This window comes from Protopterus annectens, chromosome 6.part1 (assembly GCF_019279795.1).
Source record: "Protopterus annectens isolate FY-2018-M chromosome 6.part1, PAN1.0, whole genome shotgun sequence".
NCBI lineage: Eukaryota > Metazoa > Chordata > Ceratodontiformes > Protopteridae > Protopterus > Protopterus annectens.
Window position 1 is genome coordinate 253,887,000 of NC_056738.1, and position 16,477 is coordinate 253,903,476.

General features: G+C 36.1%; 1 protein-coding gene across 1 annotated transcript in view; it reads left to right on the plus strand.

Annotated features, from left to right (window-relative positions):
* CNIH2 (cornichon family AMPA receptor auxiliary protein 2) overlaps positions 1-16,477 on the plus strand; it is a 1,918,708-nt gene that overhangs the window by 790,131 nt on the left and 1,112,100 nt on the right. The window contains exon 2 of the mRNA XM_044075684.1: positions 11,388-11,456. Within this exon, the coding sequence (XP_043931619.1) occupies positions 11,388-11,456 (69 nt within the window). The remainder of the gene's footprint in view (positions 1-11,387; positions 11,457-16,477) is intronic.

The window sequence follows — 16,477 nt, forward strand, 5'->3', positions numbered from 1 at the left end:
AGCAAAATTAAGAACTCAGTCCTAATCCCCATACATAAAGCACTTTTCATATAAAACTTTCTTCCCAAATAAAATTCCATTTACACTAAGAGGTGAAATGTCAGGCTTCCTCTGATTTTATATAATCATAGGTTCATAGATAGGTGCTAGGCTATTGGCCCTAGGGCCTATATAAGCCTAGCCAAAAAGGTACCCTGGCTTTCGCCACCCAAGAAAATTATTTTCCTGTGCCCCTATCGAGCAGAGCCACAGAAGTGATCCCCGGGGTGAATTACCTATTTCCCATCCAATCATCAACATTTTTCTTGAAGAGTGCTAAGGAGGAGCTCTGTTTGATATAGATAGGTAGTTTGTTCCAGAGTATGGGAAGTCTCTGGGACAGGAATCTATCCCTCTGGCATGTTCTGTTTATTGTGGTGACAAGGTTTAGGTCCCTACAGCGTGTAGTTCAGAGGGACTGGGATTTCTTTAAGTGGAGCATGTCCAACAGCTCTGGGTTTGACATAGCTTTGTATGTTAGGCAGAGATCGCCTCTGAGTAGGCGATATGTGATGGAGTAAAGCTGGAGTTTTTTGAGACGGTCTGCGTAGGGTATCTGTTTGAGGCCAGTAATCCTCTTTGTGAGGTATTTCTGCGGCCTCCCCAGTTATTGTAGATGTTTTGTGAGGTACATACCAAAAGGGGCGCTGTACTCTATAATGGGTCTAATGAGTGATGCGTAGAGGGGAATAATGACCTCTTTTTTTCTGGATGAGAAACCTTTTGTGATGAAGTGTGCCACATAAAGCACCATAATATCATAAAGTACTCCTGAGGGAATATATGCCTCCATCAAGGCGGTTGGCAGAACTAATTGCTTTACATTTGTGTAGGGACTTTTTCTTCATTTTAAGATATTTTTGTTTGGATTATTTGTAGTTGGTCATGACTAGAAAAAGGCCTTATGTTCTTGTTGACTACCACCCAATCACTATCTTCCTATACACATTGTCATTTTTCCACAGTGTTCATTGGCATGCCTTCCTTATATCAACGAGTTTTATTTTCCTTATTACCAAGTCTCATAAAAATGGCTACAAATATTGTATTATACTAATAAAAAACAGTATTGTGAAGATCTTTTTCCTTCTGGGAAGACGGTTGCAATGCTTTGCAAATTTGTACTTAAGTTTCTGTGCCAGCATTCTTTCTGTAAGAGCAGCAGATTTGTTTTATGCATTCAGGCCAATGCATGCTCTTTAATATGAAAAGTGAATTTCAATAAGCCATTTAAACTATGTAGCTTCTGACACTGATACACTGTCTTCTCTTGCTGTCTTTTTTTCTCTTTCTTAAAAGTAACCCCTACAGTGTTTAGCTTCCTGGATAAACCTTTTAAGAAGAATATATTCACTGACCTTTCCATCACAGCCTTTTTGCTCTTTTTCCAATGTCAATGACATTCTGATGGATTATTTTTCTTTCAGTATGACAATCCATCATTGACATGTTTCTGTCATCTGTCAGTATCATCTTTACAGTCAATGTCATCCTTCCCATTGTCTTTATGTTTTTCTTCCCCCACTCATTATCATACATAGAAGCTGGCCCACTCTTACTCTAATGCAGATTTGTAGCATGCTTTTCCTTCATCCACTACTATTACAACATTCTAATGTAGCTTTGTAACATGCTTTTCCTTCGTCCACTACTATTACAACATTCTAATGCAGCTTTGTAACATGCTTTTCCTTCGTCCACTACTATTACAACATTCTAATGTAGCTTTGTAACATGCTTTTCCTTCGTCCACTACTATTACAACATTCTAATGCAGCTTTGTGGCATGCTTTTCCTTCATCCACTACTATTGCAACATTCTAATGTTGCTTTGTAACATGCTTTTCCTTCATCCACTACTATTACAACATCCTAATGTTGCTTTGTAGCATGCTTTTCCTTCGTCCACTACTATTACAACATTCTAATGCAGCTTTGTAACATGCTTTTCCTTCGTCCACTACTATTACAACATTCTAATGTAGCTTTGTAACATGCTTTTCCTTCGTCCACTACTATTACAACATTCTAATGCAGCTTTGTGGCATGCTTTTCCTTCATCCACTACTATTACAACATTCTAATGTTGCTTTGTAACATGCTTTTCCTTCGTCCACTACTATTACAACATTCTAATGTTGCTTTGTAACATGCTTTTCCTTCGTCCACTACTATTACAACATTCTAATGCAGCTTTGTAACATGCTTTTCCTTCATCCACTACTATTACAACATTCTAATGTTGCTTTGTAACATGCTTTTCCTTCGTCCACTACTATTACAACATTCTAATGCAGCTTTGTAGCATGCTTTTCCTTCATCCACTACTATGTTGCTTTGTAACATGCTTTTCCTTCATCCACTACTATTACAACATTCTAATGTTGCTTTGTAACATGCTTTTCCTTCGTCCACTACTATTACAACATTCTAATGTTGCTTTGTAGCATGCTTTTCCTTCGTCCACTACTATTACAACATTCTAATGTAGCTTTGTAATATGCTTTTCCTTCATCCACTACTATTACAACATTGTAATGTAGCTTTGTAACATGCTTTTCCTTCATCCACTACTATTACAACATTCTAATGTTGCTTTGTAACATGCTTTTCCTTCATCCACTACTATTACAACATTCTAATGTGGCTTTGTAGCATGCTTTTCCTTCACCCACTACTATTACAACATTCTAATGTAGCTTTGTAACATGCTTTTCCTTTGTCCACTACTATTACAACATTCTAATGTTGCTTTGTAGCATGCTTTTCCTTCACCCACTACTATTACAACATTCTAATGTAGCTTTGTAACATGCTTTTCCTTTGTCCACTACTATTACAACATTCTAATGTAGCTTTGTAACATGCTTTTCCTTCGTTCACTATTACAACATTCTAATGTTGCTTTGTAACATGCTTTTCCTTCGTCCACTACTATTACAACATTCTAATGTAGCTTTGTAATATGCTTTTCCTTCATCCACTACTATTACAACATTCTAATGTAGCTTTGTAACATGCTTTTCCTTCAACCACTACTATTACAACATTTTAATGTTGCTTTGTAGCATGCTTTTCCTTCGTCCACTACTATTACAACATTCTAATGCAGCTTTGTAGCATGCTTTTCCTTCGTCCACTATTAAAACATTCTAATGTTGTTTTGTAACATGCTTTTCCTTCGTCCACTACTATTACAACATTCTAATGCAGCTTTGTAGCATGCTTTTCCTTCGTCCACTACTATTACAACATTCTAATGCAGCTTTGTAGCATGCTTTTCCTTCGTTCACTATTACAACATTCTAATGTTGCTTTGTAAGATGCTTTTCCTTTGTCCACTACTATTACAACATTCTAATGCAGATTTGTAACATGCTTTTCCTTCGTCCACTACTATTACAACATTCTAATGTAGCTTTGTAACGTGCTTTTCCTTCGTCCACTACTATTACAACATTCTAATGTAGCTTTGTAGCATGCTTTTCCTTCGTCCACTACTATTACAACATTCTAATGTAGCTTTGTAACATGCTTTTCCTCCATCCACTACTATTGCAACATTCTAATGCAGCTTTGTAACATGCTTTTCCTTCATCCACTACTATTACAACATTCTAATGTTGCTTTGTAACATGCTTTTCCTTTGTCCACTACTATTACAGCATTCTAATGCAGCTTTGTAGCATGCTTTTCCTTCGTCCACTACTATTACAACATTCTAATGTAGCTTTGTAACATGCTTTTCCTTCGTTCACTATTACAACATTCTAATGTTGCTTTGTAAGATGCTTTTCCTTTGTCCACTACTATTACAACATTCTAATGCAGTTTTGTAACATGCTTTTCCTTCGTCCACTACTATTACAACATTCTAATGTAGCTTTGTAACATGCTTTTCCTTCGTCCACTACTATTACAACATTCTAATGTAGCTTTGTAGCATGCTTTTCCTTCGTCCACTACTATTACAACATTCTAATGCAGCTTTGTAACATGCTTTTCCTCCATCCACTACTATTGCAACATTCTAATGCAGCTTTGTAACATGCTTTTCCTTCATCCACTACTATTGCAACATTCTAATGTAGCTTTGTAACATGCTTTTCCTTCGACCACTATTACAACATTCTAATGTTGCTTTGTAACATGCTTTTCCTTTGTCCACTACTATTACAGCATTCTAATGCAGCTTTGTAGCATGCTTTTCCTTCGTCCACTACTATTACAACATTCTAATGTAGCTTTGTAACATGCTTTTCCTTCGTTCACTATTACAACATTCTAATGTTGCTTTGTAAGATGCTTTTCCTTTGTCCACTACTATTACAACATTTTAATGCAGCTTTGTAACATGCTTTTCCTTCGTCCACTACTATTACAACATTCTAATGTAGCTTTGTAACATGCTTTTCCTTCGTCCACTACTATTACAACATTCTAATGTAGCTTTGTAGCATGCTTTTCCTTCGTCCACTACTATTACAACATTCTAATGCAGCTTTGTAACATGCTTTTCCTCCATCCACTACTATTGCAACATTCTAATGCAGCTTTGTAACATGCTTTTCCTTCATCCACTACTATTGCAACATTCTAATGTAGCTTTGTAACATGCTTTTCCTTCGACCACTATTACAACATTCTAATGTAGCATTGTAGCATGCTTTTCCTTCGTCCACTACTATTACAACATTCTAATGTAGTTTTGTAACATGCTTTTCCTTCGACCACTATTACAACATTCTAATGTAGAATTGTAGCATGCTTTTCCTTTGTCCACTACTATTACAACATTCTAATGTAGCTTTGTAACATGCTTTTCCTTCGACCACTATTACAACATTCTAATGCAGCTTTGTAACATGCTTTTCCTTCGTCCACTACTATTACAACATTCTAATGTAGTTTTGTAACATGCTTTTCCTTCGACCACTATTACAACATTCTAATGTAGCATTGTAGCATGCTTTTCCTTCATCCACTATTACAACATTCTAATGTTGCTTTGTAACATGCTTTTCCTTCGAGCACTATTACAACATTCTAATGTAGAATTGTAGCATGCTTTTCCTTTGTCCACTACTATTACAACATTCTAATGTAGTTTTGTAACATGCTTTTCCTTCGACCACTATTACAACATTCTAATGTAGAATTGTAGCATGCTTTTCCTTTGTCCACTACTATTACAACATTCTAATGTAGTTTTGTAACATGCTTTTCCTTCGACCACTATTACAACATTCTAATGTAGAATTGTAGCATGCTTTTCCTTTGTCCACTACTATTACAACATTCTAATGTAGTTTTGTAACATGCTTTTCCTTTGACCACTATTACAACATTCTAATGTAGCATTGTAGCATGCTTTTCCTTTGTCCACTATTACAACATTCTAATGTTGCTTTGTGACATGCTTTTCCTTCGTCCACTACTATTGCAACATTCTAATGTAGCTTTGTAACATATTTTTCCTTCGTCCACTACTATTACAACATTCTAATGTAGCTTTGTAACATATTTTTCCTTCATCCACTACTATTACAACATTCTAATGTAGCTTTGTAGCATGCTTTTCCTTCGACCACTAATACAACATTCTAATGTAGCATTGTAGCATGCTTTTCCTTTGTCCACTACTATTACAACATTCTAATGTAGTTTTGTAACATGCTTTTCCTTCGACCACTATTACAACATTCTAATGTAGAATTGTAGCATGCTTTTCCTTTGTCCACTACTATTACAACATTCTAATGTAGTTTTGTAACATGCTTTTCCTTCGACCACTATTACAACATTCTAATGTAGCATTGTAGCATGCTTTTCCTTTGTCCACTATTACAACATTCTAATGTTGCTTTGTAACATGCTTTTCCATCGTCCACTACTATTACAACATTCTAATGTAGCTTTGTAACATATTTTTCCTTCGTCCACTACTATTACAACATTCTAATGTAGCTTTGTAACATATTTTTCCTTCATCCACTACTATTACAACATTCTAATGTAGCTTTGTATGCTTTTCCTTCGTCCACTACTATTACAACATTCTAATGTAGCTTTGTAACATGCTTTTCCTTCGACCACTAATACAACATTCTAATGTAGCATGCTTTTCCTTCGTCCACTACTATTACAACATTCTAATGTAGCTTTGTAACATGCTTTTCCTTCGACCACTAATACAACATTCTAATGTAGCATTGTAGCATGCTTTTCCTTCGTCCACTACAATTACAACATTCTAATGTAGCTTTGTAACATGCTTTTCCTTTGACCACTAATACAACATTGTAATGTAGCATTGTAGCATGCTGAATGGTTTGTCACTTAACTCTTATTGTTCTAGATATATGAACATTTGTGAGTCAGTAAAATACAAACACATATTCACATCATATCTTTCAACCTATTTGTGCACAAAATCAAAGCCTAAAATTATGGGGACAATGGCCTAAACAATAAGGACAGATAATGCTCTTATACATTTAGAAAGTTGCTGGAATAATAGATTTTGTGTTCGCATGCAGTTTTTGAAGGATATGAAGTCTGAAACTCAAATGTCTGCCATTATTTAGTGACTTTAACCTCAGTGATTTTTCATTAAGCCACACATTTTATGAGGCGAAAACCTAGACATTCTAGAAAAATCTCGACAGCTGAGAGGTATGATTCACATTAATTATTTTCTATATATGTAAATATCATACTACAGTTTTTGTGTCACGGACAAACTGTTCTTCACAATTTTTTTCAGTTATAAACTGTCTCAATTATAGTCCATTGGAGATTATTCCGATCTATTCACTAAACTTTGAAACTTGAGACTGCTTAGTTCTAGCTTGTCATCACAACTCTCTGTGTGTGTGTGTGTGTGTGTGTGTGTGTGTGTGTGTGTGTGTGTGTGTGTGTGTGTGTGTGTGCATGTGTGTGTGTGTGTGTGCATGTGTGTGTGTGTGTGTGTGTGTGTGTGTGTGTGTGTGTGTGTGTGCAAACATGCATTTTCACATGCATGTGAGTCTCAGTATTTGTCTGTTTCTCGTCTGTATATACAGAAAAGATAATACCATTATACTTTTTTCCCTCTTGCAGTGTCAGTAAAGCTTTGCAGTACTTTTCATAATTCATAAGCCTTTTTTTGAAGGATTAGGATATATTGATTTCTTCACTCATGCCAGGCATTAGCTTTATCAAATACCCTATGACTGCAGTTTAAGCTAATTGTATAAAAACATTTAGTGTCATTGGTCAGTCCTTTTTCTGTCACATAAATATATTTTGAGCAATTTAGAGCACCTGCAGGTTAGAGTTATTGACCTGTACGTTTTCTACATGCATCATCTCAAGATATGATTCCTTCTGATAATGGATTGGACATACTTATAAAGTAACTGTATACATTAAGATCTGTTATAGTGTCCGGCTAATGTAAATAGTGTACACAGTTATTTAAGATGTTATGTATAAATACTATGGAATTCAATCAAATGTATTTGAAAAATTAAAATAAATGTTTGAGGAAAAGATATGATTCATATTCCCATTGCTTGTATAGTTGCTATGAATAAGCTGACTCCCTTTCTTAACAGAGCAAAAAAACAGTCATCAATATGTAACATGCATAAGTTATTCATTTGACAAACAAAACACACACACACAAATAAATAATATATCAATTTAGGGAAGGAATATCTTTAACACATAAATTATGTAACTACATGTGTGAAGTGGGTACTCAGTATGGAAACACTATACATTTTGACTAAGGTATGCCTTCATAAATATCACTCTCTTGATAAATATAATAAAGAATATATTTAGGTACAGTGTTCATATTAGGATTTGATCTTCTTTATTTCCTGTTTTGATGTTTGATATATATATATATATATATATATATATATATATATATATATATATATATTTTACATTTTATTTTATGTTTGTTGACCAGGGAAGTCTGGCTGGGCACAAAGGGCCATTTTCAGTGAAAGGCTGAGGAGAAAAGCTCTAGTATATGCAGCACAAACAAACTTTTTTTAAGTTATACAATATCAACAATGTCAGGCAGAATATAATTAAAATAAATTGTACAGTGTCAAAAAACACAAGACAGTAGCTATACATACAGTAGTAAGGGTTCTTATACTAATTATATTCTGTATGGATATAGCTAAATAACTATGCAGTAGGCCAGATGTCACAATACAGAGTACTAAGTTATTTACAAAGGGTGGAAAGAAAAGGTTGATTTAATTATGCTATATAAATGAAATGAGTGGTCAAAGAGTTGAGACTCATAGATGGTAGGGTGGGAGAAAAATGGAGTGATAGTTGGCAAAAGAGTAGAGCAGAGGTATAGTGGATGAGGAGTAATAAAGCAAAAATGCCCTTATCCTGGAGACATGCAGCTACACAGACAGGATGTTGACGAAGCCTGGTAGCATGTGGGAGGACATTCCAGAGGCTAACTACAGAGTTTGAGTATAAGGACGCTCCCGATGCATTTTGGGGTTTAGTGATGGAGAGTCAAAGTTTGTCTTTAAAGCAAATACCTTTGGTAGGGTGGTAGTGTTGAAGCATGCCTTTTAGTGCCGGATACTTATTATGGTAGTATATTAGAGTATATGGCCTTTTAGTGCCAGATACTTATTAGGGTAGTATATTAGAGTATATGGCCTTTTAGTGCCAGATACTTGTTAGGGTAGTATATTAGAGTATATGGCCTTTTAGTGCCGGATACTTATTAGGGTAGTATATTAGAGTATATGGCCTTTTAGTGCCGGATACTTGTTAGGGTAGTATATTAGAGTATATGGCCTTTTAGTGCCAGATACTTGTTAGGGTAGTATATTAGAGTATATGGCCTTTTAGTGCCGGATACTTATTAGGGTAGTATATTAGAGTATATGGCCTTTTAGTGCCGGATACTTGTTAGGGTAGTATATTAGAGTATATGGCCTTTTAGTGCCAGATACTTGTTAGGGTAGTATATTAGAGTATATGGCCTTTTAGTGCCGGATACTTGTTAGGGTAGTATATTAGAGTATATGCTAGTAGAAGCTAACTGTAGTGGAGGTTATCTGGGAGTTCAGCCCAATTTAGTTGTTTAAGGGCAGAACAGTGAGTTTTAAAGGAGTGATTTGCTCAAAGTGATCTATTTAATTGTAGCATTGTTCCAACTTTGTGTGGATATTTGTAGGCTTAAAAAGAGTCAGGAGGCACACAGTAGGGTAGGTAGGAGATAGGCTTTAGTAGGGTTTCTCAAGCTCTGTCTGTTAGGTTGAGTTTTGCTCTATACAAGAGGCCAAGCTTTTGGTGTTTTTTTTAATAACAGTTTAAAAGTGTAGGTCAAATTTCAATTTGTCATAAATTGTGACTCCTAAGAGTTTGGTTTTAGGGACCTGTTCAATCAGGGTGTTATTTAATGAAGTGATCTTGATAAGAGTTTTGCTTCAGGAAAATGAATATATCTAGCTATATGTGTGTGTGTGTGTGTGTGTGTGTATATATATATATATATATATATATATATATATATATATATATATATATATATATATATATATATATATTGTATTTATGTATATATGCATATAGTGTAAACATTTATAATGTGTGTGTGTATGTGTGTGTGTGTGTGTATATATATATATATATATATATATATAAAATGCATTTATGTATATATGCATATAGTGTAAACATTTATAATATGTGTGTATGTGTGTGTGTGTATATATATATATATATATATATATATATATATATATATATAAGATATAAAATGTATTTATGTATATATGCATATAGTGTAAACATTTATAATATTTGTGTGTGTGTGTGTGTGTGTGTGTGTGTGTGTCTTTGTGTGTATGACAGAGAGAGAGAGAGAGAGAGACAAAGAGATTAGAGATGTAAATGTGTGAAGTTAAATTATTTCATCATATGTCCATAATATTTTAACTAGGTCTGGTTAAAAAGGTTCTGTTATTTTCAGTGAGGAATGTAAAACTAAAATTATAAAATTGTGTACCATTATTGAATCTTCAGCAGGCATGCTGACTTTCTATCTGAAGAGACGAACAGCTGTACTTTTGCAAGAAGAAAATAAGCATGTACATGGACTATTCATTACATGTGCTCTTCACAGGAATGTGGCACATACATGAATTACAAGAACATAGGAACATACATGAATTACAAGAACATAGGAACATACATGAATTAGTCTCAGTCGCTGTAACAGTTAATGGTCAGTGACATCAAACGCACACTTATTTTCATTCATTGCTTTTATGTAAAAATTTAAATGAACATAATTTATTTTTTAAACTACATATGCTACTTTGTATGTAGAAAAGTGAACCTTCTGGTCACTAACATGAGTGAGTGTCATTCATTAATTGTAATGTGTTTTAATACTTATCCGTATACATTACTTGGTAACATGTCTGAAGCTGATGTTGTCTAGCAGGTAGTGCAAAAGATTAAGGTTATGAGATTTTAACAGTCTGCTTCCTGTGGACCATGGTTTGATTCCCGCAGCCTTCGTTTGCCTGCTGTATGGCCTCTGGCAAGTTACTTAATCATTCAGTGCTTTGTGGTGATTAAGAATTTGGCTACACTCCTCAGTACTCTGCAACTACAGGCTTTGTAACTACTTATGTTGTTTTTGTCTCTCTTGGAATTTCATTAATTATTTCATGAATTATTTGCATTTTGCTAAGGCATAAGCTATCAAACCATGATTATGCTTTACTCAACATATCAGACCAGATCCAATAAATTCCTTATACTTTGATCAATTGTATGGAAAATTTTACACACTTTGTATGGTTATTGCCTGTAAAAACATTTACTATCTACAGACAAAAATGTACCTACCCCCATGGGGGCTGTATGCCTATGGCCACACCTATCTTTATACTGTAACTGAAAGGTTATGATTGTTACTGGAGAACCTGCACAGAGAAATTTGATAATGCCTGCTCATGCCCTGAATGCAGATTAATGAAAGCTGAATATACACTAGGCATAACATGTTTATCAGCATGTAATTCAATGCAACTTGCAATTATTAAACTATAGAAACACTGTATTAATTATATTTTCTCTCTCTCCGCTAATATTCTGCTTTATTTGGGATCTGTTTATCAATAGTTATCATATGCCAGTGCATATCTTTATGTATTATTGCTCTGCTTTAAAATCCTTGCGATTTCAAAACTTAAAATTTATTAAGCATTTTTTTTTTGCAACCTGCATAACAATTTTGCCTAAGGCAAAAGAAAGATATTGATGTTATATTACAGTCTCACTTTCTTTTTTCTTAACAGATAATTGCCTTTGATGAATTAAGAACAGATTTTAGGAATCCCATAGATCAATGCAACCCAGTTCAAGCGGTAAGTAATTATTTATGAGACTTAAAATACATAAAATAATTACATTTTAACAGTTCACAAATCTACATGTCTGATTGTAGCCTTCTACTACTCTCAACCCTTACTGTCTTATTGCAATACTATCTACATCAGCCAGTTCCTTAGACATAGCCAGAGACTCGTTTTCATATAATCAAACTCTAATGCTCTTATCACAATAATTACAGCTCTTTTAACAGTCAAAACTGTGCTACACGTCTTTTGAATTGAATTATAGTGATACAGTTATAATCAAAAGAAAAGAATAACAAGAGACAGTAACGCACAACGTCTCTTCCTCTTTTTCTTTATAATCATATTGACGTGCATCACTATTTTATGTTTTACCTACGGGCATTCCTGGCAAAAATGAAACTTACTTACAGTGTGGTGTTTCAGAAATAATACAGAAAATGAAGTCATTTCAGAGAGGATTATATTCTTCCCATGCAGCGGTTCTATCAGATTCTGGTGACAAAATGAGAATGTTTTCAACTAAGATGAGACTGCTTGTTCCAGTAAGTTGGCTAGACCACTCACAACACTGCATAATTGGAGTTATCACTGGTAGTCTTCAATAAAGATGTTGGCTGAAGTTCATTCTTTTTTCTGCATTGCTTGGATCATGTTGTATTTAAGCAGCTAAGATGGCATGTACTGTAATTTCAGTGGAATATTTCCAGTTCAGCTTGTATTTCATCTGATTTTAAAGGGAGTTATTTGGGATTAAAGTATTTAAAAAGTCATACTTATGTGCTGTAAGCAGCATGATTTATTGAGTCATTATATGAGTTTTGTTCAGCATTTGTACATTACCTTATATTTACTTTATGCCATTGTAACATCATTAGAACATTATGATGTAATAGTATGGGCCTTTATTTTTCTGTTTTTATTGTCTGTTTGGTGTTTTCCCTGACATATATTTTTCAGTAAACAGATTATAAAAGTTATGCAGTATTATTATATAATATTATTATAATATCATAATATAGTAGTTTTGGCCTTTATCTAGCTTCTTTATAGAATGCTAGCTGTAATCCCAGAAGTATATTTTTTGCTGTAAATTCATTATTTCGCTGTACAGTGACATATAATTGTTGTGTGATCTGCCATGCCAATGTTGAAAACAGTAAACTGGAGTTACATATGCAAATCTACTGCAGCTTCCATGGAATAGATACAATTTCATCTGAATAGGTAGATGCAGATGAATCCCTATGCCATAATATTTTATGCATATAAAATGCATATTACTGTGAGGGTCTATATAAGAAAGATGAAACTGCAAAACAGCAAGCATGCTTAAATCAACCCAAAATGATCAATCCTGCTAAACCTTGAAAATGATCGATCCTGCTAAACCTCGAACAGCGATTTGTTTTCCCTGGGAAAAAAATTGCTGGGCCAACACAAAAAAAAACAAAGAAATCTAAACACAAAATAAATAGGAGCATCACCCCCCCACACCCCTCCTACTTAAATATACCAACTCCAAGATCCCACTACAGTGGAGGAAACGGCAAAGCCCTGACAATGACCCAGCGATTTTTTTCCCTGGGAAAACAATTGCTGTTGTGGCCGTTTGAGGTTTAGCAGCTTCGATCATTTTGGGTGAATCTAAATGCGTTCGCTGTTCTCCCATTTCGTCTTTCTAATATAGACCCTCACTTTGACTAGCTGTCTAAATATCAGACTGTAATACTAAGGCTGTAGCCATATTAAAATGCATTGTTTCTCTTTTTATTATTAAGATACGTAATAGTGAAATAGTAATTTAAAGATATAGGGGATATTAATCCCATCTTGGATGTAACATCTCTTAATGCACAATGAAAAAACATCTGATGTAAATGTGATGCACTTCCTGTGTAATTATCATCATTATATAAGGTGTCATATGACAAATATAATGCGTTTACTATATATCATGCCTCAGTTTTTCAAATCACACCTATTCTTTTACGTTGGGTTGGAGCCATACTATAAGGAAAAAGGAAGTATGGCAGATTATTTGAATGATGTCAGACTTAATAGTGGTTTACAGCTCTCTTGCTGTCACTGATTAGCTTGGTGCTACAGTCTGAAATGCGGCCACCTGGCAGGGAATGCCACATGAAATTAAATGTGTTTTGAGATGTTTTTCTTTATCTTATTGTATTGCAATTGGAAACTAACAGAGCCTAGTATACAAATAATATGTTCCCTGATCCATTGCCCTACATCCTGGAGAATAAAGTTAAATGGACCACAGAAACCTTTGCTAACAACAAAGCTAAATGATTATGGATTTCTGGATGACTTGTCTAAAATCCTGCAAAATGGATGGCTGTAGTGTTGCTTGGAATTTTCCAAAAAATTTGGATAACACAGCCGCGGCCCTTGGCCTGGAAAAGGTTGGTTTATATTCCTGTCCCAAAACTTGTAATGTTAAAGAGTTCTAAGCTTGCCAAATGATTACACTTGTTTCACATTCTAAAAAGGTAATGCTCAAGAGCCTGCAAATTAGACACCAGCATAATATGGGCCAATAACTTTCAGATGTAGAAGTTGGGTTTGTAATGGGCAGTGGCACTAGAGATTAAATTGCTAACATCCACTGGCTAATAGACAAAGCAATGGAGTTCAAGAAAAATAATGACATCAGCTTTATTGACTACTCTAAAGACTTTGACTGTGCATTCCATAAAATAATGTGGCATGTTCATATAGAAATGGGGATAGCATGTCACCGTATTTCCATCCTGAGGAATCTGTGTGCAGAAAAAGAAACAGCTGTTGGGCGTGAATGCAGAGTAACTGGCAGGTTCGCGGTTTGTAAAGGAGTATGAGAAGGCTGTGTATTATCACACTATTTATGTAACATATACGGTTCGATTATGAAACTCACTGACGTACACAAAGGATTAAGAATAATGCTTGAAATTCAGAAGGGTGAAAAATCCTTTGAAATTTAGTTTTTTTGAGGGGAGCAACTCCACTCACTCCTCAGAAAGTACAGTTGTGTACACTTACCATAAATGTAGATGTTCGAGTGTATTCACTGTTGCAGTCATCACACTTGGGTTATCTGCCTGCAGGTAGCTCTCAGTTGGCCCGAATACTAGAGCCTTGGGATTTCTGCGTCGGATGCTGTCGCCTCCTTCATGACGTCAGGGGTATAAAACATGCAGCCAACACCATTACATCAGTTTTTCTTGCCCCAGATGTCAGGAGCCCCAATAGGAAGCAATTACATGGTGTGGAAAACCTCCAGTAAAACGTAAATACTATTGCCATAAGATATGGCCAGAAAAGAGGATAGGTAGAAATAAGTCAGGGGGCTGGAGGGAGGGTAACCAAGACTGCAACAGTGAATACACTCGAATATCTACATTTATGGTAAGTTTACACAACTGTACTATGCTCTTCGTGTTTCACTGTTGTAGTCATCACACTTGGGTTGATTCCCAAAGTTGACGAAGGGTGGAGGCAGTCAAGAAGCTCTAGATTTAAAAAAGATAGGTAAGTGGTAATGCTTGGTGAGGATGTGTACAGAACTGTAGGTTGCAGCTTCCAGAATGTTCCTGGTAGGGACTCCCCTGAGAAATGCTGTAGAGGTTGAGGTAGCCCTGGTGGAATGGGTTATGATCCCCTGTGGGGTAGGTTTTCCATGGTGTTTGTAGCAGAAATAGATGCAGTGTGCTATCCATTTGTAGATGGTTTGCTTTGAAATGGCCTTGACCTCTGCCCCTGTAGCAAAGCAGACTTGCAGCTGGTCAGATTTTCTGAAAGGTTTAGTCCTGTCAAGGTAGAACCTAAGCTGTCTGTGCACATCCAAGGACTGCAGGATCCGTTCCCCTTTATTCTGAGAATTAGGGAAAAAAGGTAGGTAAATGGATGGATTGGTTTAAAGTCACACTGGATACCACCTTGGGCATAAATGATAGGTTAGTCCTGAGGGAAACCCTGTCAGCATGGAAGATAATGAAGGGTTTCACAGCCATAAGTGCCTGCAACTCAGACACTCTTCTTGCTGAAGTGATGGCTAGAAGTAAGGCTGTTTTCCAAGAGAGGAATTTTAACTCTGCTGTAGCAGCAGGCTCTAGAGGGGGAAGCGTGAGCTTCTCTAGTACCAAAGTTAAGGTCCTAGGCTGGAGTGGGAGCTCTCCTCGGGGGTCTTAAATTGTTAGCTCCTCTCAGAAACTGTTTGACCAGAGGGTGAGAACAGAGAGGGGGCTCAGTATAGTAATGTGCTGAGATGGCAGAGGCATGAATCTTAATTGAAGAGAAGGATAGGCCTTTGTGGAGCAGCTCTTCTAGATAATCTAGGATTTGAGGTAAGGTGGGCACGGTTGTGTCCTTACCCTGTGGCTGGCACCAAGAGCAGTATCTTTTCCACTTTTCTGAATAGGATTTCCTAGTACTAGGCCTCCTGGCCTCAAGGATGACATCCAGCACCTGTTTGCTGAGTGTTGGGGGTGATGCATTCAGGAAATATGCCAGGCTGCTAGGTTCAGGGTTTGCAGCTGAGTATCCAAAATCTGGCCTTCCTGCTGGGACAACAGAGAGTGGGGCTGATGCAGGTTCCAGGTTGGCACTGCTGTCAGACTGCATAAAACTGGGTACCAGTGCTGGCGTGGCCAGTCTGGTGCAATCGGAATTGTCCTTGGCCTGTCCTGTTTGATCTTGAGTAGTACTTTCGAGAAGAGGGGCAGAGGGGGAAAGGCATAGATAGATATATTTTTCCATGTAAAGGAAAGGACATCCACTTTCTATGCTCGGCTGTCGGGAGTTCTGGTGCAAAATTTGCTCAATGGATGTTTTTTGGGGAGAAGCAAAGAGATCCACCCCTGGTGTTCCCCACCTGTGGATTAGAAGCTTGAATGTGCTGGGTTCCAGTTTCCACTCGTGTGGGTCCATTAGATTTCTGCTTAAATTGTCTGCCAGTGAATTTTCTTTGCCTGGCAAGAATTGAGCTTGCAGGTGCACTTGGTTGCTCAAGGCTATGTTCCACAGAGCCA